This window comes from Mastigoproctus giganteus, chromosome 14, assembly GCF_048544385.1.
Source record: "Mastigoproctus giganteus isolate SK-2022 chromosome 14, ASM4854438v1, whole genome shotgun sequence".
NCBI lineage: Eukaryota > Metazoa > Arthropoda > Arachnida > Uropygi > Thelyphonidae > Mastigoproctus > Mastigoproctus giganteus.
In genome coordinates this window covers 47,816,555-47,843,975 of record NC_143588.1, presented here as the reverse complement: position 1 = coordinate 47,843,975, position 27,421 = coordinate 47,816,555, and the positions used below count along the sequence as shown (strand labels likewise).

General features: G+C 35.7%; 2 protein-coding genes across 5 annotated transcripts in view; one reads left to right on the top strand and one right to left on the bottom strand.

Annotated features, from left to right (window-relative positions):
- Positions 1-2,112, bottom strand: part of LOC150075112 (myc box-dependent-interacting protein 1-like) — a 101,295-nt gene extending 99,183 nt beyond the window's left edge. The window contains exon 1 of the mRNA XM_090388860.1: positions 1,982-2,112. Coding sequence (XP_090244986.1) covers positions 1,982-2,050 — 69 coding nt within the window. The 5' untranslated portion in view covers positions 2,051-2,112. The remainder of the gene's footprint in view (positions 1-1,981) is intronic.
- Positions 2,113-7,279: 5,167 nt separating this feature from the next.
- Positions 7,280-27,421, top strand: part of Rpn3 (regulatory particle non-ATPase 3) — a 162,128-nt gene continuing 141,986 nt past the window's right edge. For all 4 annotated transcript variants that reach the window (XM_090389291.1, XM_090389290.1, XM_090389292.1 and 1 more), the window contains exon 1: positions 7,280-7,510. The gene's annotated coding sequence lies outside the window, so the exon portion shown is untranslated. The remainder of the gene's footprint in view (positions 7,511-27,421) is intronic.

Sequence of the window (27,421 nt, the reverse complement as noted above, 5' to 3'; positions counted from 1 at the left end):
TTTTGTTGAAAGTTTCAGCCAACCAGACCACGTAGACAAAAAGCATGACACTGCTAAAGGTTGCATGGGGTTTCAAAGATATTGTGCATCTGGCTCAGGGTTAAAAATTCCTGTTTTCAAAGAACTTGGATTTACCTAGCTCTTGCTCCCTCTCTAAACAGAAGAAAAGTGACAAATCTGTAATACTATCAAGGAGGACCTCAATTATCTGTACACGGATTATTTGCAAAACTTTTGCAATTAACGAAATCTGGAAACATTTTCCAATTTCATAGCTGCTGCTGCTTGCTGAACATGAGCCATAATGTAAACAAAGTCATAATATGATTATGATATAAATTTGATACAAAAATACTGATACTCATAATGTAAACAAACCCTGAGGTTTATTTTGTTCATTCTGTCTGAAGTGACAGTTTATGAATGATACAGTTGTTTTGCACATAGAAATGCATGCCTGCTCCTGTACACAGTATGAGGATGACCAGAAGTCATCATCCTGTTTTCTATAGTAAAGGCTTTTAATAGCCTAATATGCAGTGCAGTGCAGTTAAATTCAACTAGCTCTGCACTTTGTAAAAATTCTTGCAAGTGGGCATTGTTTTTAATTCCATAAAAAGTTACTATTATTAATTTTTTTAACTATTAGATGAATCATGCATATACACTATACAGAGTTTCAAAATTTCATAAGGCAGCTCTATATAGTATCTCTGAGTGACATCCAGGAGATTGATGAATACAGTACACTATGAACTAGTACTATTAATGTACATATATAATTTAATTATTTTAAATTAAAAATAAAGATTTCGAGACTTGATTTTATAAAGATACTTCCACTGTGAGGGTCATCTGGCAAGAGCTCAGAATGGACCAGAATGCAATGGGTCACCACTGGGATTTATCACATACATTAATAACAACTTGTTTATTAAAAATAATTAATTTCATTATGAAGCATTCCATTTCAAACTGATTCTGAACCTTACAGAGATTTTGCAAAAAGCACAAATAGTTTGTACTGAGTTGTCCACATGAATGATATTTAAAATATAAAACTGAAAATGAAAAGAAAAATACCTCACAAATGTAAATGAACCAGGATGCAATGATTATTATTTTTTTGTAATGTTTATGTGAGACTGACTTGTAAAGTACAGAAGGTTTTGTTTTGAAATCAATTTTCTATTTAAAAAATTATAAGAGAAAGGAGTTACAAAAAATTATGCAAAAAAAAAAAAAAAGTTTTCATTCACGAATATTGTTTTTTTTTTTTTTTTTTCAGTAAGTTTTTTTTTTTCGATAAAGATCACCAAGAGCGAGTTCTTTCAATAAATGTGCGCAGTGTTTCCATTTATCTTCACATGTTCATTAACGTAATGCAATTTTGGGAGGGTTATAAATAGACACGAGAATAAAATAGGTCACTGCTAGTTATGTTTTGCAGTACAAGGAATAATAAAATTCCTTCTCTGTGTATACAACTATCAAATTCGCAAACAATTTATTTTGATAAATAATACAATTTAAATAATGATTGGGACAATTATTACCTTATAGTATAAGATGCTGAAATTACAGTAGGGAAGAAATTTTTTCTATGGAAAAAAATTAGGTTCACACACAAAGATTTTTTTGGAAGCTATTTATTTCCCCTTTCTGTTTCAAGTCATATACATAACGATAAGACTGAAATGATCCTCAAATTACGAGCTGGTATAAACTTTCGGGAATGTCGCCCATTAGATCCATCAGATATACACATTTCATACTAACAGAAGTATCGGATAAATGGAAGATCGCAACATTCCATGACTATTTAAGGGCACATATAACAAAATATTTCCATAATACATAAGATACAGCCACGGAGTCTGCATGCTACTCCCACAGTTACATTCCGGGTTCGAAAAACTCTAGAGAAAAATTGAATAAATTCTACATAACATAACCATTTATGATTGATTTTGAAGCTTACCCGTTCTTTTGCACGGCCAGCATGTTTTTGAACTACTCTACTAAAAGATCCAGCTCTACTATCGGCCATGGCGACAAAATCGTACAGAAGAGTTGGAGGTGTCGTTTCCTCTTCACGCAGGAACCAGCACCTCCAACTACAAAATAAAAAAAAAAAAAAAAAAGAGAGAGGGCAAAATATAGAAACTCGGGTTGTCTGCTTCCTTTCTAGACTTTTTTTTTTTTTTTAAATTTCGTTTTCTTTTTTTTTTTTTTCCTGTACATGTATAAAAATACATCGCGCGCCCTCACGCGCCAATAAACTTACACAAAACTCAAGTCGCCTAGAAAGAGCAACGAATCAATAGCTAGCCACAGAAGTTTTTTTTTTTTTTTTTTTTTGTAGCAGATATGGAGAGTGATCCAGAAAACCGTCCCACGACACAGACACATAATAAAAACAATAAAAGAACTGTGAAATTAACTGTCACGTCCAAACAGTGAAATTATGACCGAAAACAGCGGATTTATTTGCGGTAGCAGAGAATGCAAATAAGCAAGGAACGTTTTTGGTCTTCTTTCCCTCCCTGGCTGAGTTATTCGGTCTCATCATGGTCAGCAAGATTCTCCCCCCCCCCCAGGAAAAGGGAGGAGACTTCATACAGTATGCAATTAAATTGGCCAGGTAAGATTTCCCATTATCAACCCCATACTGTGATTGAAGTTTAACTGCACTCCTGTACAAATGATCCTGTTTTAGTTCTTTAACCTGCGACTCCATTATTTTCCCTGTTTCAGAAGTTAAGATGACATGTCTGCAATTATTTATATCACTTTTTAATCCTCCTTTGTGAACTGGGGATGCATTGCACATTCCTAGTCCACTGGGGCCTCTTCTCAATCCATAGATGGTGTCATAATTATGGTTAATAGATTCCTTACCTCATTTGCTACCTCCCTTAATATAATCGGATGGATCCAATAAACACCAAGCGTTTTTTATGTTAATCTTCTACAATTTCTCTTCCACTTTCCTCTCAGTTATCAAAATTATTTTGTATAAAAAGCCTAGTAGCTCCTACAATTACTTCCCTTAATGCTTATGAAAATCCTGGTAGCTTCTACGATTACTTCCCTGAATGTTCTTGTTTATACTCCGGCACGACCACAAAGTCAGTAACGTTAACAATAAATCATCGATACAAATGTTAATGGTATTTAGCGGTCATGGGCTTGAACCTCGGTCCACTCAAAGAGCGCGTGCAACTGCACTTACTCTCCTGCCCACTCGGCTGCTTTTCCATTTAGAAGTTATTGTTGACAGTATTATCACACGGTCCCACTGTATAGAATTGTAAATTTTACAATTTTACCCTGATTAAAGCAACAGCCCTTCCTTTTACCTTTGACAGTAGTTATGTCTTTAAGTAAGTCCCGCATCAGTGCAGTGATCACTGCTACCCAGAGGACCTATTACTTGCAGGTTCTTAATGCATGCAGAATCGCTGCTAATAATCAATTCAAGAATATTGCTTCCTCTTTTTGTTTCCCTATGATGCTGCTGTAGTAAACAGTGATCTGATAAATCCACAAAGTCTTGCTAGTCTGTGAGTGACCAACCTATAATTTTCAGTCAATATCTGGGAAGTTAAAATATCGGGAGTATCTATCTCTTGTATTTTCCTTCTCTTCCGCCTTGTTGGTATGAAAAGCGTAGTAGCTTCTATGATTTTTTTTCTTGAATGCTTCCCATTTAGTATTTGATGATGGTAGCATCATCAGTTGGTCCCACTGTATAGAATTTATGGATTAGTTAAGGGGCGATCTTGTCTGACCAATGTGGTTGGATATTATAATGCAGAACAAAGAAAGTGTATGGAAAATATCATTTTAATATCATATATTTGGATTTCAAGAAAGATTTTGTTTCTGTTGCACATAAAAATCTGCTGCAAATGTTGGAGCAGTAAGGCATTAAAGGGAAAGTTATTGTTCTGGATAAGGGGATTGTCGAGCTGGACAAGACAGGGAGTGGTGATTTGAGGGACACTGCTTTTAAAGGACTTATGCCATTAGTGTAGTCGTCCAGGTTTCGCTGCTGGCCCATTGTTGTTATCTATATTTATTAATGATGTTGATAAAGGTATATCAGATTTTATGTCTACGTTCACAGGTTATACAAAGGTTAGCAGGATGGTCAATAACAGTAATTAGAGTAAGCTACTGCAACAAGATCTAAAAACATTACGCAGATGAGTTGATAAATGGTAGTTGAAATTTAACATTGACAAATGCAAGCTACTGCATATGGACACAATTATTCCAGACAAAAGTACCAACAGTGTGGTACTACACCCACGGCAGTGGAAAGCGAAAATGGCCTCAAGGTAATTATCCAGTTATCCAGACTCAATTATCCAGTCAGATATGAAGTTCTTTGAGCAATGCTGGCAGAATAGATTATCGTGTATTGTCTATGATATACAGGAACTTTGTTAGCAGAGATAAGGAAATGATTATCCCGTTGTTTAAGGCATTGGCCAGATGACATCTTGAGAACTGCATAAAGGTCCGGATGGCTCATTTTAGGAAGGGTGCATCGGCTGGAAAGGGGGCAGAGTAGAACAATGAGATTGATCTGATTGAGGTGTTTAAGGCTTTGAATGGAATCTCCAGATTGCACAATCTTTGAATTGTGCAATCTCGTTGCTGATGACATTCTTCATCTTAATCAGACTACATATGTGAGTGGTCATAAATTGAAACCGTGGAAAGTTTGAATGAATTCAAACTTTCCTCGGTTTATACTAGACAAAGTATCCAAGCGAATGGGAAGGCTATGTGGTTTTGTTTATTTATTACTTTTTTCTTTTTTTTTTTTTTTTTTTTTGGCAGATGCTTTATAAGTTTCTTTCTTGCATCATATCAACTTCAGAGGTCACATCTAGTGAGTATGGGATTGGCACACCCAGGGTCCTGAGCTGGATATCATCATTCTTCTCTTTCTTGGTGATTCTCTTCAAGTTCTCTCTCTCTCTCTCTCTCTCTCTGGGTAACTTAGAATTTTTTTTTGGCTGGTAGTAGTAGCATGTGATGCAAGAAAGCAAGTGTATGAGCTTATGCAGCATCAGCCCAAAAAAATATACAAAACAATTTCCTCTAAATGTTAAATCTTCTAAAAGCCATAAATTTATTTAACCTATCAACTTCCAGAATGACAGATGGAAGTTTGTTCCAGCAAACCCTTAGCCATAATTATGAGAGCTTCCTTGGACTCAGGGGAGGTACCCATAGACTGGAAATGTGCAAATGTGACCCCAATTCACAAAGGAGGATCAAAGGCTGACACAAGTAATTATAGACCTGTGAGCTTAACTTCTGTTCCAGGAAAATTAATGGAGGCACTGGTTAAAGAAGCACTGCAGGATCATTTAGACAACACTTCAGTTATAGCTCGGACACAGCATGGTTTTGTTAAGGGAAAGTCTTGCCTGACCAACTTGATTGGATACTATGATGCAGTCACAAAAGAACTGGATGCAGGGAATAACTTTGATATTATATACTTGGATCTTAGAAAGGCTTTTGATACTGTTGCACATGGAAGACTGCTACACAAATTGGAGCAGTGTGACATTGGAGGCAAATTGCTGCTATGGATAAAGGGGTGGTTGAGGGGGAGAAGACAGAGAGTGGTAATCAATGGACACTGCTCATCGTGGACTGATGTTATTAGTGGAGTCCCTCAGGGCTCAGTGTTGGGTCCATTATTGTTTTCTGTATTTATAAATGATATTGATGATGGTATATCGGGCTTAATGTCCAAGTTTGCAGACGATACAAAGGTTGGCAGGGTTGTCAAGGACACTACTGACACTATGCTGCTGCAACAGGATCTGGAAAGGTTGAGCAGATGGGCTGAGAGGTGGCAAATGAAGTTTAACATTGACAAATGTAAAGTACTACACATGGGAAACAGCAACCCCAGAGCAACGTATCAACTTTGTGGTACTACACTGACAGTGGTAGAGAATGAAAGGGACTTGGGGGTGGTTGTGCAGGCAGATATGAAGTTCTCTGAGCAGTTCAGACGGGCTGCAAGAGTAGCTCATGGAGTATTGTCAATGATATACAGGAATTTTTCCAGCAGGGATAAGGAGGTGATTATTCCATTGTATAAGGCGATGGTCAGGCCACACCTAGAGTACTGTATACAGGTCTGGAGGCCTCATTTCAAGAAGGATGTAGAGCTGCTGGAACGAGTACAGAGAAGGGCAACAAGATTAGTGAATGGAACAAAGGGGTGCTCTTACGAAGAAAGGCTTAAGTTTTGCAAATTACAGTGTCTGGAGACTAGGCACCAGCGAGGTGATCTGATAGAGGTGTATAAAGCCTTGAATGGTTTAAGCATGCTCAATGCTGATGGGATTTTTCCTCTAGCTCAGAAAAATCACCTGAGAGGGCATAAATTCAAATTGAGGAAAGACAGATGTAGGATAGACGTGCGGAAATTTGCCTTTAGCCAGCGGGTGGTTGGTTGGTGGAACAGACTTCCATCCCTTGTGGTGGAGGTTGACAGCCTAAATAAGTTTAAGGCTCAGCTGGACAGGTATTTTGAACGAACAGAGGGGTGAAGTGGAAGTGGGTTTTTTTTTTTTTTTTTGCTGATGCTGCATAAGCTTGCTTTCTTGCATCAAATGCCTCTACTAATGCTAATGCTAATGCTAATTAACCACCCGCTGGCTAAAGGCAAATTTACGCACATCTATTCTACAACAAAAGCATTGGGCTTCCTTGCATCATATAATATAATGTAATATGTAATGCTCCTGTTATTACTACTACTACTACTAACGCTTGCATCAAACCCAATAATTCAGGCACTTTTTGAAAAAGCCAATAAAAATTACTCATATCATTAACGGCAATCGAACACATGTGTTTTCATCCGTTTTTTTTTTTTTTTTTTTTGGAAAACCCTAATTATATTAACTTTTTTTCCCTACGACGGCTGGCCCTGTGGCAAAAGCCACCGAAACCGATACGCACCTAACCCCAAAAAATGCATGGCCATTGTGAACTACTGTAGTAAGTCATCTTCGGGAAAACTGGTACATACAGTGAAGTCCTCATCCTCTGTCCTCCATAACTGTACATTATAAACAAAATTTATTATTTAAATAACTGAATATTATTGAATTTTTATTTTAGTCAAAACTTTAGGTTAATTTTATTTATTTATTTATTTTTAGAATTTTTAATTTAACTCCTCTGTATACCGGTGATGGCTGAGGGAATGTATATGTAAGATGGCGCCATCTTGATTACAAGCAAGTTTGTCGATCTGTAATGTTGAGGCGGCTGGTTTTACGGTGTTGTGATTAAGTTTGTTTCTGGAATTTATTTGTTGGTTTTATATAACCAATGCATTGTGTACATGAGTGCTTATGATATCAATTTTTTCCCCTCTTGGATATCTGTAGGCGGCATATATTTTTGCTATATTATCACAATATAGTAACTTGGAAGAAATTGTGGTTCACATATATAGGTATGTCGAATAGTGTAAATTACCTCAGATTGTTTGATTAAATACGTTTTTACTGTAATACTAATTAAACATGGATATGTAATGGAAAGACTGACTAGTGATGATTAAAAGGCCATTCACATTGAATCATCATAGAAGATGAACTCTGAAACATGCTTCCTGAAGCGGTCGACTTTCGTGAGCATTTATTCGCTTCGTTTACTGAAAATACTTGTCATATTGTAAATTACTTAAGGTTTCTGAGAAGAAATATCTTCTGAAATGAATCTGTTTATTTATTGCGCCTTTTGTTATACCACAGCTTGTGGAAATTAATTATAACTGATAAATCAGTATCAGCTGACCCATGACCATTTGTAGTTATACAAAAATTGCGGTGTCACCATAAAATCAATCGATCCAATGCACGGGATCCGGGTCAAAAAGCCTGGTGGGCAGCTGACACATTTTCGAAAAGTGTGACCTACCAAGTTTTCTCCGAACAAGAAAAATACTAGGTGGTGGGTAAGAAAGGAATGTATAAAATCTGAAGTATATAATTAACAAAAACATTAACAGACAAGACTTACAGTCAGGTGAGCAGGAGCAGCAGTGGGTAGCGCGCACTTCTTGATTAAACCGAGGTTCAAGCTCGTGACCACCAAATATGGAGGATGCGGAAAGGTCAGAGAATGACCATCGCATATCCCCGGAGCAATATGGCCTTAGTTGCTAATGCTTCTGAAAAAAAAAAAAAAAAAAAAAACAAACAAACAAGACTTACAGAAGTAAATGAGGCCGTTTTCTCACTCTTAGAAGTCTGTCATAATGTGTGTCATAATGTGTTCCAGTTAGTAATTCTTCAGGATGAAATGTATTCCTTTCTTTTTATCTACGAAGCAAGTGTCTTCCTTTTCCACATTTACTTGATTACATCCTATGCTCTGTAGAAACTTCATCAGCCTTAGTTAGATTATGCTCAACTCAAAAAAAATTCTAAAACGTTGGTCAATTAGTTATTTTCAACCTGATGCATGTCAAGTTTTAAATGCTTGGGTGCCATCAATTTTAGACATATTGAATAGTTTCTTACACCAGATTTTCTTTTTATAGGTTAATGCTTGTTATGTTGATTGCTTACAAAATCTCTTAACTGTGGCATATGTACCACTTATTTAATTTATCTTCATTTTTTATATATAAGGAGGCATCAGAAATGAACCAAAGGGAAGGGGGAATCTTCCTGGTCTGGACTTTAAAAGTTCTGTGAGGGCTTTTAAGTCCCAACTACTTTCTTCTTTGTGAATACAAAATGATAAATATCTAGATAAACTCAACAGGCCTGGCAGCTTCATTTTAGGAAGGATGTGGATGTGTTGGAATGAGTGCAGATAAGAACAATAAGATTAGTGAGAACAGAAGGGTACTCTTACCAAAGAAGACTTAATTTCTGCAAATTGCATCATCTTGAAACTAAGCACCTGCAAAGAGATTTTTAAGGACATTCTTACTGTAAATTATTATTAGTATTAATAATGGCAAATGATGCAAGAAAACAAGCTTATACAGGTATAACTAAAAAAAATTGCAGTCTCTGGAAGCTAGGGATGTGCTTGCCAACCCATTTAATATGTAGGCTTTAAAAGGGTTAAGTAAGCGAAATGCTGACAGCATCTTTACTGTTTCAGATGAAATGCAAGTGAGAATAAAATTAAATTGGTTGTTGTTATTTGGTTTTTAGGAGCATTAGCAACTAAGGCCATATTGCTCCGGGGATATGCGGTGGTCATTCCCTGCCCTTTCCGCATCCTCCGTATTTGGTGGTCATGGGCTGGAACCCCGGTCTAATCAAGAAGCGTGTGCTATGCACTGCTACTCCTGCCCACCTGGCTACGGATGCACCAATTAAATTGGAAAATGGGTGCAGAAATTCACATTCAGCCAAAGAGTAATTAGTTATTATTATATTATTATTATAATTAGCCATATGGTGCAAGGAAGCCTTGAGGCTTTTGCTGCACCAGCCAAAAAAAAAAAATTTCTAAGTTAAGTTATCCTGAGAGAGAGAGAGAGAGAGAGCGCAAGTGTCAGAAGTAAAAGGGAATCACCAAGAAAGAGAAAAATGATATTCAGCTAAGGACCCTGGGTGTGCCAAGCCCATACTCACCAGATGTGAGCCCCTGTGGGTTGTTGGAATAAACTCCCACCTATTGTTGTGGAGGTAGGTAGTTTGATTAAGTTTAAAGGTTTGGACAAATTATTGGAAGGAATGGGAAAACAAAGGTTTTTTTTTTTTTTTGATTGGTGCTGTATAAGCTTTGCTTCCCTGCATCATATTGCCAATACTAATAATATCTAGTAAAAAAAAATTAGAAGTGTAGCAAAATAAACAATCGATATGGTTTAGTGGTCAGACTGTTGCTGATATTAATGTTGTTCCTAATACTGCAGGGCCTAGCATTGTTAGAGAGGAGCAACACTTCAGGCTATTCTTTTGTGGCATGAATTTATTGAATGCAAATTTATTTTATTTTATATTTTCTTAATATGTCTGCATAATGAGTTTGTAACTGTTCTTGAAGGCAAAAAAGTCCACAGGCTTTGTGCCTTTCTCATTTTGGATGTTTGCAATCACTGTAGTGAAGGGATGAGACCCCTGTGGCTTGTAATATGTCTCCTTTTGTTGTTTTCACTTTATTAACAAGTTTACTTTGTGTAATCAGAGCTGTCTAACTTGCATATGGGCCATGTGCACCCTACAAGATGATAATATGTGGTTTAGAAGGGCTAGAAATATGTTATACACATGATCTGTTATATTTCATTTATACTTTTAATACCATTGCCTCTGAGTAAAAGCCTGTGTTGCATTTGGTTTATTGTTAGAAGGTTGCCAGTATGTGAATTAGATTCTCATCAGTAGAAACTAAGAATTCTATTGCTATTCATTATTTTGCCATTTTCTAATCTCTTGTTGGTGTTACTTTCCATTAGATAAAACTGTAACTGTGCAAAACTGAAGTAGTACTACATCAGTGTTACTGTCACTTGTTTATGGCAGTGATCTAAGGAGTAGGAAAATTAGGAGGCATTACTCTGACTTGCCTCATAACTCCATGTTTAGGATTACCAATTTCTTTCCTATATTTTAAGCAAAAATTCGAAGGTGATACTGTATAAAAATATTTGTTAAAAAATAAGAGAAGTTTACCTCAATATGATACGTAGAACACTTCCTTATCATATTGAGGTAAACTTCTCTTATTCTTTTACAAATATTGATATCAACATAGAACGTATTGAGCATTATAGCTCTGGTTCGTACTGTATAAAAATATGTATACTTCCAGTGTTGCATGGTAAGTGACCTTCTCAGCCATCAAAACATGGCAGGTACTGAGGAAATGGGTCACTTCGCTACATAACTGTGTCTGAGTAGAACAGATACATCAATTTGCAGTGGTGATGTGAATGGTAACCGGCCATTGGAAACTTATAACGTAGTCTGACAATTCCTGTTTCTTGCTGTTCACCACTGATGGATGCATAGAAGTCTAGATGAAGCAGCATAAAATATTGTATGCTGCTTCATCTAGAGTCTGGGGACTATTTTTGTAGCACAGTATTGATTCTTATTATGCTTCAGACCCTGTCATTTTCTGGAGAGTAGGCACCTGCGAGGTGATCTGATTGAGGTGTATAAGGCCTTCAATGGATTGAGCAGGCACAATGCTGATGGGATTCTTCCTCTTGCTCAGATTACAAACCTGAGGGTACATAAACTGAAATTGAGGAAAGGCAGTTGTCAAATAGATGTGCAGAAATTTACCTTTAGCCAGCAGGTAGTTGATTGCTGGAACAAATTCTCATCTGTCATTGTGGAAGTTGATAGCTTAAATAAATTCAAGACGGAACTAGACTAACTTTTGGAACAAATGAATGGGTGAAATGAGAAGGGTTTTTTTTTTTTTTTTTGGCTGATGCTGTATAAGCTTGCTCTCTTGCATCATGTGCCTCTACTAATGCTAATGCTAAAATTTCTTAGGATTTAATTTACAGACATTTTGATTCCTTATCGTGTTAGTTGTTCTGCATTAAAAAACTCACGTTTAACTCTTAGGTTTACCTAAGTGTTTTTGCAAACTATTTTCTTCATGCTTTGTTTACCCAGAGGGTGGCGCCTCTGTAGCCAGGTGGGCAGGAGCAGCAGTGCGTAGCACATGCTTCTTGATTAGACCGGGGTTCGAGCCCGTGACCACCAAATACGGAGGATGCGGAAAGGTCAGGGAATGACCACCGCATATCCCTGGAGCAATATGGCCTTAGTTGCTGATGCTCCTAAAAACCAAATAACAAACATACCCAAATGGTAGTGTAATGTACCAGGACAAAATACCATTAAACCAAAATGATAATTGTGGGAGTTGTATCAGTTACTATAAAAAAAAAAAAAAAAAAAAAAGTAATCCACTTCATTTGCCTATTCCTTATAATAATTTGTCCAATCCTTCTTTAAATTTATTCCAACTACCTACTTCAACACTAGATAGAAGTTGTTCCAACAATCAATTACCCTCTTCCTGAAGGCAAATTTTCTCACACTGCCCTGTAATTAACCATTTCCAGTTTGAATTTCTCTCTTTGTGCATGTCAGAGAGAGAATATGGATGCCATCAGCATTTGGTTTATTCAATTCATTTAAAGCCTTAAACATTTCATTCAGGTCTCCTCAAAGGTGCCCTATTTCCAGGCACTGCAATCTGCAGAATCGAGTCTTTCTTGGACAATTTCATGCTTTCAGCAAAGTGGCAATTCTTTGTTTCAGATCTGTGTTTGTTTCATCTAAATTCGACCATTGGTGATATTATCATGAAATTGAAGAATAACAGTACCACCACTGTCAAGCAAAGTATTGGGAGACCATGGAGCTCACTTCAACCAAACTTGGATACTTAGGAAGATGCCTCCTCAGAGATCCCTGCAGAATATTAGTAGGAGTTGAGGTCTGTATGAACACTACTTATGGAGCCCCACACCCTCAATTTTTGTCGTAGTGGCAGTGTGCAATCCAGACATCCCCAACTGTAATCAGTGGTCTCACTTGGCATGGTGCATTAAATGACATAATTGGTCCATGCAGTAGAAGTTGGTTCTGTGGAGTGATGAATATGGAGGATGCCTGGAGAATGTCTGCTGCTGGAGTGCACTTTGTAAATAATGTTTTGAGGAGGTGGAGGTATGGTGTGGCACAGTGTCTCATGGTATGGCTTAGGACCCTGTATCTCAACCTCACTTTAACATTTTGGACAATTCCATGCTTCCTACAAAGTGGCAGTGCTTTTGTACAGATCTGTTTGTTTCATTGGGATAATGCTCATAGTGTGTGTGTGTGTGTGTGTGCTGTTCAAGAATGGTTTGTGGACATGAATGTATAAAAGTTGGAATGGCTAGGTGCAGAGCCCTCATTTGAACCCTGTGGGATGAATTGGAACATTGAGTGAAGGCCAGATGAACATGTCCCACATTAGTAGCTCAACAAATCACTCACTGTGTTCAACAAGTTAGAAGGATTGGAAGACACTAACTGGTGTGGTCTTATCATTTGTTGGCAGAAAGCTTCCTAAGGTGGGCTGGAGTGTGTCATTGATGTCAAAGGAGGACCAACATGCTATTGAATTGAGTGAAAGTTATGTAATTCTCAAACTAAGATGAGTCAGGATACTTTTTAGAGGGTAATATAATATAGAGTGGAACAATACAGTGTATGCACCTAAAAATCAACAGAATCGATATCTAATATAATTAATTTATTTTTAACTCTGTTGAATATCATTCAGTTAGAAAGCTACCTGTATGATTTAGCACTTCTTTTTTTAATATTGTACAAGTCTTTTTGCACATATTGAAAATATAGATAGTTTTTGTTGTGTGACCATTGAGACTTTTGCTTATGTAGTTTTTGAACTGTATGTTTATATCTATTGTTATAGTGATTTATGTCATAAAAATATTGGTATGTTAGATTAACTCTTTATCACTCTAATTGTATATGTTGGCATCTCCTTTTTTCATATAAGTCCTTCTAGCCCCAGTGTCATACCAGATTTTATGTCCATTATGTTTTATTGGATTATTATTTTTGACAAATAAACTGATGTCTGTATAATTTTCATAATGCTGAGTTCTATATAGGGCCTCAAGTAGAATTGTCTTATTAGCTGAAGGTTTGATTATTAATTTTCTTGTTTGATATTCTTGAGAAAATTAATTTCATCAGTTACCATCTTTTCCAGACTATGACACTTTTCTTCTGTGGAAAAAGTTGCCCAACTTCCACTGCATCTTATGGTCTAAATGTGTAATAGGTGCAGCAGTGATGTTTTTATCTTTAACTGTGAATAGAGACAGTATGGCCAAACCATCTAGGTGGCCATTCCCAAAAAAAAAAGCTAGCTTGCATTGTGTGACCATTTAAGATCATATGCAACAGTGGCAATAAAAAGGATGGTTTGCTGAATTAGAGTTAGCTGCAATTCCAGGAGGCTTCAGCCAACTGCAGTCATTGTATATCTTAGTTAACAAACCTTTTGATGTATTCATGTGAGGAGTGAACCAAATGAATGGAGGCACTTAGAATCGATCCTGATAACACTAGCCAAAATTATTTTTACTTCCACTCATATATCAACTGTTTGTCAAGGCAGATTTACTGTGAAGCTAATGAAGCTTAAGCTTCAGGGGCCCCTTCCAAGGCTGTGGGAGGGGCCCTAGCAATGTTTTTGTAAAATTTGCAAAAGTAAGATATTTTAACCACAATTGGTTAAAACTGCTGTCTCTTTCCATTCTGACTACCCTTCCGTCACAGTTCCCCACGTGTCGGGTGGTGTTGGAATGGCTGCTGGAATTTTCGGGATCTGGCTAAGGGGAAGTTGAGTTGGGTATACATTTAGTTTGGGTTTAGTGGGATATATTTATGTGGTGCGCAGTCACTTCTGTATATAGTTAAAGTTATTGCTAGCCATCACAGTGTAGGAAACAAGTGAGAAATTACAGACTCCTGATTTGGATGTATATGAAGTGTACCTTCTTTTGTCATCTTTAAATTTATTTATTAAAGAACTGAGAAAATTCAGATAAAAAATTAGTGGAATGTGAAACAAAAGTGATAAAGGTGAGTGATAAAATTAATAGAAATTATTCTGACATCGAGAAGTGAATTGTAACAAAACAAATTTTCAGATCATACTAAAAGCAGTAATTCATTAAGAGGAAGAGATAAATTTCAAATAGAAGTAATGATTAGACTTTTGAATTGTTTGATAATCAGATTAATGAAGAGGAATCAACCAAGAACACATTGTAAAAAGATTTTAAATTTCCTTATGATTTGACACGAAATGTTGACATCAACGAAGATTACATAAAACACATAATATGCCACTACAATGAGGACATTGACGACAAATTGGTTAATGAGTGTCGTCAGTTCAAAGAGTATTTAAGATTAGTCACTGCACAAGAAAACTTGAAATGCTCTGAAATTGTAACAGCTCAAATTTGACAACAGTTGTAAAAATTTACATGACATTACCAATAACAAGTTGTAAAGCTGAAAAAAAACTTTTCTAAATTATCAATAATAAAAAAACAAATTTCAATCAACCATGCTAGAGGAAAGGCTGAATTATCTTTCTATTCTCTCTATAGAAAATATTACAAAATAATTATCATATGAAGAGGCGATCAAAGAGTATGCAGCCAAAAACTGTATGAAAAAAGTATTATAGAGGTGTGTCGGGCAGCTAATTAATAAAAATGTTATTTTTCTGGATTTTGTGATGTTTATAGTATTTGTCAGCTTTTTAAAATTTGTAATTTGTTGTGATTTCTTTTCTCATTCTGAATAAATATTCACCTTTTTACCTAATTCTGTATTCATAATTTTTTTTTCTTTCTTTTTTCTTAAAGAGGCCCCCAAAAATTGTATGTTTCAGGTCCCACAAAACTTGAATCCAGCCCTGACTGTTTGCAATCAATTTTTATGCATAGATTTTAAAAATAATTCTTAAATTTTTACATCGTCACATTTTCTACATATACAGGTTTTTGTTTTTATCCATAATATATTTTACTACAATTTAGGGAAGTAGATGACACTGATCTGTTGTATTACCTGCAAATAATAATTTTTGCATGTGCTCAAATACAGCAGTAACGTTGCAGAGGATTAACATGTTCTGCTCTGTCTGTCTGCTCCTTCATTCTTTTTTAGTAATGAAAAACAGTTGTAATGTGAGTAAATGTATAGTTTATATGCATATCTATTGCATATTGTTTCTTTTCCATTTTGCATTTTTATTTTTTTTTGCATTTTGTTTAGCGTTGTATTGTTAGCATGTTTAAACAGAGGCAAAGGACGTGTTTGAGTCACCCTGAAAATTTCTGCCTCTTGTGTTGTTAGTTTACAGTAAAAACTCCGAGGAAGAAAATCTACAGTATTACTAGACATGCATATTCTTTGTACTTTGGTTGCAAGATTGATGATCAGGAGAAATCTTGGGCTTTGCAGAATGTGTTGTATATTACCTGTAGCACAAATCTGAGGATGGGTGTGATTGGAAAAATTAAAAGTATACCTTGCTGTTCCCATGGTTGAGCAAGAACTGTGCAACTATGCTGACGATTGCTGTTTCTGCATAACAAAAATTTCAAGGATGTCCAGAAAAAGCAAGCACAGCATTGAAGACCTGCTGATACTAGATCCTCCCCAAATCATGAAATAAAGTAGGCAGTGATGAGCATAGCAAGGATTCTTGTGTTACACACTTTGCTGCTCCATCCGCTTCAACAGATTTGGACTGCCAACCAGAAAATTATAATCTGCCACACTTAATTAAGCAAGAAGACTTGAATAACTTAGTTATGGTTTAAACTCATTTAAAGAGCTAGCAGAACTTGGTTCTAGGCTACAGCAGTGGAAGTTACTTGAAGCAGGAACTAAAAGTGCAGTATATAAAAACAGTGTTGCAAAATGTTTTCAAAATATTTTTTGTGGAACACGGTATATCTTTCTGTAAAAATATTAGTGGTCTTTCGAACAAACTGGGCATTGACCACAATCCTCATGAGTGATGTATATTTATTAGCGCTTAAAAATTAAGTTTAAGCAAAGTTTTTGTGTACAATGGAAATGCATTCTCGTCAGTTTCTCTACTTCATGCTATTGGTTTGAAAGAAACATGAAAGTTGTCTGTGATCCTGAATGCAATAAGTACCATGACTTTGCTTGGAATGGTTGTGGCAATCTTAAGGTAATTGGATAACTCATTGGTCTGCTTGGAACTTGCACAGAATACTGTTGTTTTTTATGTTTGTGGGACAGTCATGTAACTGAAATACATTGTGAAGCAGTGGGGAGAAAAAAAGAAAGAATTTTTTACCAGGGAGTAGTAATATAAATATTTTCCAATGGTTGAACTTATAAAGGTGAATCTTGTTATTGCTGTGGATAAGGAAGGTGGTAATGGATTTGGCTACCCAAGGGAAGTATTTCCCAATTTAACAGATGCAAAACTGAAAGAAGGAATTTTTATTGTGCCTCAAAGCTACAGAACTAGCAGCTTGGAAATTGTTTCAAGCAGTTATACATAGCTTTCTTGGAAGAAAGAAAGAAAGATGATAATCATGAATCTCTGGTATGAACTGTGATGTTATGAAGAAGTCTTTGAAAATTCATTTTGTTCATTCCGATCTCATTTTTTTTTTCTCAAAATTTGGGAGATAAGTGATGAGCAGTGGGAATTCTTTCATCATGACTTATCCAGGATGTAAAAGCTGTACCAAGATGTTTGAGATACTGCCATGTTGGGACATTACTACTGGTTTCTTAAGATATCAGAAAAATTTTGGGTAGCAAACATTTCTAAGGAAGTAGAATGGTATGTAATACATTATATGTTTGATTAAAGTATTTTAAAATGAATGATACTAATTGTTAAGATAAGCATATGGATTATTGTTATAATTTTGTATTTGGATTTTCATTAAGGAACTAAACTTTCAGTATATCTTTCAGTGGAAACATGATAGAGACATAATTTTGGTGTTTTTGGAATTAGCGATTAGAATCCTTTAGAATCTGCAACCTGAGGTACTAAAAATTTTTTTTTTTCTTTGGCCAGTGTAATTAGACACTACAGCTGATAAAATTTTGAAATGATGTGCTTGCTTGAATGAATAATTTCCTTAAAGTTTTTCATTTTCACCATGAAATTTAGAATTTTATTCTATTTATATTTTGACCTATACACATTTTGTAAATGTTTTCAGAAGATTAATTCCTTTTTTACTTTAGTATGCTATCAGTTTGTACCATACTTGAAGTAAAAGATAATTATGTAGTTTATAGTTGTAGGAAAACATAAGATGATTGACTGTTACATTTTTATTTTGGTAGCTGATTTATGGCTGGTCTGGTGCTTTAGGTAATTTTCTACAACCATTTCTGTAAGTGAACATCTTTTGAATAAGATAATCTCCTATGAATAGAATGTACGTTAAATTCATGCAGTAATAGCATTAAGCTATTGTTACAGAATTTGATTTCCCTATATAACGGCAACTTCATACAGGGCAATGATAGTTATTTTTCATTTGTTTGTGGTGATCCCAAACAAAAACTATACAAACCTGTAGTATTCTATTAAAGTGTATGGGTTGACGATTGAGGATAGAGAAGATAATTGTTGTTAAGAGAGATTATTCCAAAGAACAGAAGTAGAAAGGATGAATGAGGAAAAGTTAGTTTGATGAGTTGCATTGAAGGACAGTGCCCATGGAAATATTTATAGAAAAGGCATGCAACAGAAAATGAACATCTGTGTGATAGAGTGGAGGCGTTTATAAGTGAGGATTCATTAACCTGACGGGCTCAAAAAATCAAGTTGCCTGGCGACTAGTATTTTAGAGTTCACTCCAGCAGTTCTGAGGTAAAACCACGTGTTCTTTGTTTTACAGTCGCTAAATGCTAAACTACTGATAGCATTTATTCATTTGTATTTGATCTGAGAAAAAATAAATATATATTTGAAGAAAAGTTGTACCTGATGAGAAACTTTGTATCAATATTATAGCTTAAGTTTGACTGTTAATGGCTGCTTTGGGAAGTTGGCACTATACGAACTTAACACTAAACAAGCAAGGGAAATACAGGCACTCTCCGACTTACGGAAATGCGACTTTATGCAAGTTTTTGCTGGCTGGTGCAAACTTAAAGTCGTGGAAACATATTTTGCATGAGGTATCATGAAAATATTTTAATGTGAACCCAATAGCACATTGTGTTTTTTTTTTGGTAATTCATTCCAAGACCTCGGAAGTTGAAATTTTCGCTATTTATCTCTCTAAAAGGTCATTTTTGTAATGGAAATTGTGGTACACTTTCATCATTATGTTCCATTATAAGAATCAATTTTGAATGCCTGTGATATTTTTCAAAAGCACGTTTCTAGAGGTCACTACCATAAAACAATATTCACTTTCCGGTTTATTGGGCTTTTCAATTAGTGCAATCTAATTATAAACAGGTAGTCAACTCAATCTTATTGCATTCACGATAATACCGATAACTGGAATTGTTTGGGTTTTTATGTTATTATGGTGAAATGTGTTTCCCCTTCACTGAAATCTTTAATCATCATCATCATGAACTTGGTCTGGCTTAGGTCTTTTAAGACCTGTTCCATTGTAGCTCTTGGAGGTGGTCTTGATCTTGCCATCATTGTCTTGGTCGACCAACAAACATCTCTCTTGCCTTTATAAAAATAAATTTTCAGAATCTTCTCTTCATTCCTATTTACTTATTACAATGGTGATGGGAAAGCGACCAACGGAAAGTGCAAGTGGTGGCAGTGCTAGGAAACCAAACAAAATTGATTTAGAAATGAAGATGAAAATGATTAAGAAGTACGAAGGACAAAGTTTGTCATCTATTGCACAGGAATTAGGTCTCGCTGCTTCAACAGTGAATACTCTTTTAAAGGACAGTGAGCATATAAAAGAACATGTTAAAGGATCAATGCATTTAAGATCAACAGTGATCACAAAACAGCGTTCAGGTGCTATATCGAAGATGGAAAAGCTAATAATATGGATAGAAAATCAGATTCAGAAGCGAGTGCCCCTGAATCTAATGGCCATTCAAGCAAAAGCAAGAAGTATTTATGAAGATATTAAGGATAAGTACAGCAAACCCCAAGCCAAGTTCATGGCAAGCAACAGGTGGTTTAATAGATTCAAGCATCATGCTAGTTTCCACAACATTAAAGTATGCTGTGAAGTCGGCAGTGACGATTCTGCAGCTGCAGAGAAATTTTGTGATGTGTTGAAAAAAACCCCTTCTAAATGTCCACAGCCCTCAACTTCCACAGCGTGTACTTATCAGCTGGAGAGTTATTTTGACAACGATGCTCAAAAGGTTATGCCTGTCTCCTCTCTCTTTTTGTAATTTTGAAATATTTGTAATTTTGTACACTTTTGTAATTTTTCCTGCACATGAGATAAAAAAATTTAATAATTCTATTTACACGTTTGTCGAACATTTCTTTTTTGCTTCTATCAAATTCAGTGCACGTAGTTGCAAGTGCTGCATAAGCATTTAGGGAAATTCCAACTTACGTAGAGTTCTGCAGAACGCAATCCTTACGTAAGTCGAGGAGTGGCTGTACAGTTATTTTCATCTCGTGTGAAAACAAGAAGAGGGAAGTTTACTTGTATGTAATGGCTGTTCCCAAAAACTTTATTTTTTTAATATGCTATTTTTCATTTCTTTCTACTTCATAACTGATTTTTTACAAGTGGCTCCCAGATATTGAACAAATTTGTCGAGGCTTTAACTTAAGTGGCCTGTTTTGAACAGGACAAAGACAAAGGACCAACTCAGAATTGTTATTGTTTAACATTCTACTTGTTTTGTTCCTTATCTGTGAGTCATATATTCAACAGAATGCAATTTCCTTTTTTTCAGACAAAAACATAAAAAAAAAAAAACGAGTATGAGATAGGGAAGGCTTGGTACTAAGTACAAGGCCATCAGAAATCAGCCACATCCATTATTAAATTTCAAAGAGAATGTGTCCAGAGGTCATGCTTGTGAAGAAACAAATTTTGTAACATTTTAATGTACTACTTGTATTTGAATCAATCAATGGTAAAAATAAAACTGAAAACATTATGTGATGCCAAAATTTGGCAATACTCTTCAGGGCAGTATGTAATACCCCAAGGTGCTTCAACAACCACTCTGTTGTGTTGCGTCTCTGGTTTAAGAACGGTTTTGGTGGCAGCCTCCTACATGTAGGAATTGTATATTATGGAAGGGGGGGTATGATTTGTACAGAATCAGTAGCTGTTTAATGGAAGAGCAAGTCTGAGAGTAAGATAACTTAGGTTTTTTTTTTTTTTTTTTTTATGCAGAGGAAGTAATGTTTGTGATATGCTTATGCCAAGAAAGGTTAGAAGTCGGGATTATCCTTAGTAAAGATATGTGATCTTCCCTCGAAATTTGTAGAAGTTATTATTGTGGAATATTCAAGGATTACTTAAGTGCCTCTCCTGTAGAGCACAGTTCATTGAACTAGAAGGTGGAATGACTTGTACTGTCTGCAAAACTGTGGACAGGATTTCCAGTTGATTGAGGAAGGTCATTAATGTACAGGAGGAACAGTGTGCAGAAGAACAACACCTCAAGGAACTCCAGCATTAGTTGAGAAAAAAAAAAGCAGAGTCATCTGTCATTGCATGTGGTGAGTAGTCAGAGAAAACTGGCACCTAAGTTTCAAAAAATAGAAGGCATACCATAAAATGGGGGGGTTAGATTTTTATGTCAGACATGATTGTATACCAGATGCCCTAGAAATGTCCGGAGCAACTATTTGAGTTCATGAAGAGAACTACTTAAATATTTGACTTGGAATCTTTAAAATTTATAAGATTGAAAGATAAAGAACTTAACCATTGGTACTCTCAAAAATTCAGTGGCATGTGGGAGTCATTTTATCTTAGTAAAAACTAAAGGAAGAAACTTTTTTTGGCTTATAACAGTTTAAGGGTGCAAAATAACCTCATAAATGGGTGCCAAAGGATTAATTGCTAGAAATTTTTAAAGTATATGTACAGGCAACCCCCTGTATAACACAGTACTTCTACAACATGGTTTCACTCTAACACGTTTGAGAATCGCTGGAAATCTCGCATAACATGGTATTTTTGAGCTTTTGTGCTGGGAAAACCCTGCTATTATGTTAGATGTAATTTTCAACATTTCCATTCCTTTTGTGAATCCCTGCTGTTGACTCGCTAGTCATTATCGCCTTATTGATATTTTTCTCAAGCACATTTCTGGAAGTCATGACCATAAAACAATAAAAACAATTTGCAGTTTCCAGTTTATTGGTGTTTTATGTTAGTGTAATCAATTATAAACGGGTAGTAAACTCAATCCTTTTGCATTTGCTATAGTACTGATAGCTGGATTTCTGTAGGTTTTCATGTTATTATGGTGAAATGTGTTTCCCCTTCCATGAAATATTCAATCATAAAAAACAAATTTTCAGAAACTCGTTACTCCATATCTCACTTGTGTGTAGTGTTTGTTGCAATTTGAGCGTGCTGTGTTCTCTGTTATTAATTGCTTATCATTTTTACTGTTTTAAATTTTACAAGCTAAAAAAGAAATCAGTGTACAGAAATATCAATTTGTATGTACATATTACATCAATTGATATGTATGTATTAAGCTGTGTATGTAAGCATAAATTTATTTTTATTTTGCTAACTGTAAAATATTCTTCCGATTTTCACATATCATTTAAAGCGGAAGTACACTGTGTTCTGTGGGAAGATCCCTGGGTTAGGTTCTGTGCTATTGAACTTCTGCTTGTTTGAGACCATAAAAAATAACTGTGACTTTGAAGAGTGCAGTTCATGACAGTGCTATTGAACTTGTGCTTGTTTGAGACCATAAAAAATAACTGTGACTTCGAAGAGTGCAGTTCATGACTTTTAAAGAGAGCAGAAGGTACATGAAATCTAGATGCTGCAGAAGAGATTGTACTTAGCAGTGTTGAAGAGGAAGAAAATTAAATGAATGTACATTATCTCACATATAAGTATCACAATTTGTAAGGTAAGACATTTGTTCAGTTACTATTACTGCCAGTTACTACTACTATTATAAGTTACTACTATTATAAAAAATAAAGTTAAAATAAATAAATAAATAAATGAATACTACTATAAAAATTAAGTTTCCGATAGTTATAAAAAAATGCCTTATTTTTGTTAGCTTTTGGAATGTAACCCCCTTTTTGTACTGGTTCTTAGTCCCATATAACATGGTTTCGCATTACACAAGATTTTGTAGGAACCAAACTACCATGTTGCGTTATACGAGGGTTACCTGTAGTATCTTCATAAACATTGCTTATTAAATGTTGCTTCAGTTTTATATATGTGATGATTTAGAGAATCATTAAATTAATTTTAATATCACCTTTTGCAGCTTTCCAAACATATATATCAATTATTTCTGTTGGATTTGCATATTTTGTTAGAAATCTTAAAAGGTTGCAAATGGGGGGTAGGGGGAAGAGAGAGCAAGAGAGAGAGAGAGAGAGATGAATAGAAAATTATTGTAATGAGAGGATACTAGTTAAAAAGCAAATTATATTAAAGACAGCAAATGCGAAAGATCCACTGTTAATACAGTCAGTTCCAATTGCAGTCAGTTCATTAATATGAACTGACTGCAATTGGAAAAAGAATAAAATTTGCAAAATATAATAAGCATCCATGACATTTTTTAGTTTTCATATCCTTTCCTGTATATATTAAATAATGAACCACAAGAGTAAATATTGTTCTAAGTATTTAGCGTTTGGAACTGTATCAAATTCACGGTGTTCTTAGAAAACTATTTTAGAAACACTGTAGACAGTTAAATATAAAATTGCTGTGGGGGTGGCTATCAGTAACCAAGTTGTTATCAAAGATATGGTGATGATATCTCTATATGCTTAAAACTTATAACTTAGTCATATGAACAATAAAGTTTGAGTAAGAGACTTTGAACTAAATTTAAGAATAAAGAAAATAAAGGATTTTGAATGTTATTCATAAAATAAATAACATTCTGGTTAAAGCACGTACTTAATGAGACAGTTGGAAATAACCTTTATGCCCAGGAAACCATTATACTGGTCAACACCAAAAATGTTTCTGGCTTGAAAATAGTCAATTCTTCTTAATTTCAGCATGAGAAAAACGAATATGACATTTAAAACTCTTAGTTAGCTCTTGGTTCCACGATATAGCCCCTCTTATGATTTATGGGAATATTGGTGAACACTAGATAATTTTGGATTCTAGAGAATGGATAGGTTGGTAACACTGAAACAGTAACCAATATGCCATGTTTTTTTTTTTTTTTTCTTTGTATTTCTGTGTATCATTTACCTTGCAAGTGATTATGAGTGATGTTCATTTCTTTTTCTTTTTTTTTTTTTTTTTTCAGGTTTATGGACAAAAATGACGTAAAAAGCCAGAATGCTACGTAAATGTGTTGACAATTTTTGTTATGTGTGTGTGTGTGTGTGTGTGGTGATGTGACATTTTCCACTCAGAAACGCCGTTTCTGTGCACCTCATATTTGCTGTAACACATGCTGTAAATTTCCACGGATGATTGAATAACAAAGGACATTCAATGCCTTTCGCCATCCCAATGATTTGGAGGGAGCCTTCAAATCATGTAAATGACTGTTATTTCTGTATGGTGCTTCCTCTTTAGCATGGCATGTCAAAAAAAAGGAAGTGGACTGTGGAATACCCCAACATCTTGTCAGCTATCCGACCAGTGGCATGTGGGGATGGTCTGTCTGTACTTCACCCTCCAGAAGAGTACACTTTGGAGTCTGATGAAGATGGGGACAGTGTGAGGAATGATGGTCAACCTGGGCCTTCAACATCACAGGATCCTGATTTTGTGCCAGAACCTGAGTTGCTGAGTGAGTTGCACAGAATCACTCAAGGTAAACTAAGTGATCTAATTCGAGACCTAGATCTATCGAAAGATAAAGCAGAGCTTCTGGGATCAAGGCTCCAACAGTGGAATCTTCTGCAACCACATGTCAAGGTGTCCGTATACAGGAGCAGGCAGAATGCTTTGACTCCATATTTTAAAAGTGAAAACAACCTTGTTGCCTGCTGTTGATGTCTATGGTTCGATGACAGCTTTGAATGTGGAGCACAACCCACAGGACTGGAGGCTATTCATAGACTCAACAAAGCTAAGTTTAAAAGCTGTTCTGCTTCACAATGGCAATTCTCTTCCTTCAATTCCTCTAGGCCATGCTGTCCACATGAGGCGCCTCCGTAGCCAGGTGGGAAGGAGCAGCAGTGCATAGCACACACTTCTTGATTAGACCGGGGTTCGAGCCCGTCACCACCAAATACGGAGGATGCGGAAAAGTCAGGGAATGACCACTGCATATCCCGGAGCAATATGGCCTTAGTTGCTAATGCTCCTAAAATCCAAATAACAAACTAACAACCTGTTCGCATGAAGGAGACATATGAGAATATGAAATTAATTCTGGAAGCAATGAAGTAGAAAGACCACTAATGGCATATCTGTGTGGAGACCTGAAAGTGATTGCAATACTGCTGGGCATGCAGTTGGGATACACGAAGTACTGCTGTTTCTTGTGTGAGTGGGACAGTTGGGCTAGGTTCTCACACTACAAGATAAAAGTCTGGCATCTGAGGGAAAATCTGCACCTTGGGGGAAAAAAATGTCCAGCACAACCCTCTGGTTGATCAAAGCAAAATTCTTCTGCCCCTGCCCCCTTTACACATCAAACTGGGACTCATGAAGAATTTTGTTAAGCGGATGAACCAGGATGGAGAAGTTTTCAAGTACCTGAGAGGACAATTTCCACTGTTGAGTTATGTTAAGGAGGAAATCTTTCTTAGTCTGCAAATTTGTGAACTTTTAAAGGATGAAAATTTTGAGTGAGTCCTCCAGAGTAATGAGAACACAGCTTGGGAAGCCTTTAAAAGTATTGTGCATGACTTCCTGGGAAACCGAAGAGCTGGAAACTATGTTGAGACCGTGAACAACCTTCTAGAAAAGTATCATCAATTAGGCTGCAACATGTCATTGAAAATTCACTTTCTTGACTGTCTCATCTGGACTTTTTCACTGACAACTGTGGTGCAGTGAGTGACAAGCACGGTGTGCAATTCCACCAAGACATTTCAGCAATGGAAAGAAGATATCAGGGTAGGTGGAATGCTTCTATGCTTGCTGACTACTGTTGGACAGTAACAAGAGATGCCCCGGAAGTGGAATTCAAGTGACAAGCGAAAAGAAGGCACTGTCGTGAATAGGCCATGTTTTGCAAAAGTACTTTTAGTTCCTGTGCAGTTTTCTTTTGTTCTTGTTTTTTTATATTTTAATTAAAAACAACTGTGACTTATGTTATATCAAGAAAATGTAAATATGAGATTATTTTAATTTTACTTTTCACCCTGCTTACTACTGAAATTACTATATTCTTAGACAATAGCAAAAGTACTGTTTCTCAAAAACTAGAGCTAATAAAAAATTTCTGAAGTCATATTCGTTTTTCTCGACCCAAAATTAGTAAAGGTTGTCTATTTTAAGAAAGGAAACAAATTCAGAGATTTTTTTATTAAACAGTGAATTATCAAAAAAGATGAGAAAGAAGAAATTTTAGTGGCTTGGATGAGAATAACTCAGCCGACCGGGCTAGCCGGGTGGGTAAAGTTCCTGCCTGGCAACCCAAAGGTCGCGGGTTCGATTCCCACCTCGGGCTTGGATCAAAGTACTGCAAAAACTTTGGGAGGTGCATTATGGCCACAGAAGCCTATGCGCCAACAACTACCAAAAAAAAAAAAAAAAAAAAAAAATAGAGAATAACTCATGGGGAGACTGTGTGTGGGCAGTGTGACACCTTTTTATCAGAGTATTCACATTATGGACACGTGTTTTATTATATTTTACTGCTTATACATTTGTGTCCATAAGCCTTATACACTCAGTCAGATTTTATCTAAAAATGCCCATGTGTCAACCATTTTTGCTTATTTAAAATTAAACCTTTTTACTCTTATTTAAAATTTGCCTTTTTTTTACATATTTTTATTATTATACATTTTGACATTATTTTTTATTTTTGTTAATGCTTTGCTAATCAGAAGTGTATTGAAGACTTGATTAGGGTTAATATTTCTATGATAACTAGGGAAAAAAGTGGCAAACAAGAATGGTCTCCCCTCCCCTATTTTTTTTTTTTGCTATTACTAGAACCAATTGTCTGTAGGATAATGATGTTCATATCAAATGCAACAACAAAATAATAATAGTAACATAAGTAAAAAAGATGGCATTAAAATTAAAGTTGTTAATATTTCAATCAATGATAGCAGCTATCTTAAACTACGAAAATAGTTTTACAATAATTGTAAAACTATTCTGTTTTTACTTTAATGCGATGCTAATTAGAACTGATCTGGTTAATATTTCTATGGTAACAAAATAAATAACACTATGGCAAAAATAAAAATTATAAAAAATTGGGAACGAGAAACTGAGGAATATCTTTTTGGGTAGAGAAAATACCCACTATTATATTAGCAAAACTACTTTATTGCCATATCCACCACCGTGAGGGATCCAACAGCTCATTTGGTATGCTTCATAAAGATCACGTAGGTGAGTAGGAGGTGGAGTTCTACCATTTGGCAGAGTAAGGGAGGTATTGAATTTGTAGTTTCGCCACTGCCCCCCATACGCTCTTGTTTAAAAATCGGAAGAGTAAATGCCATTACTCAAGAATGGGTTGCACATTAT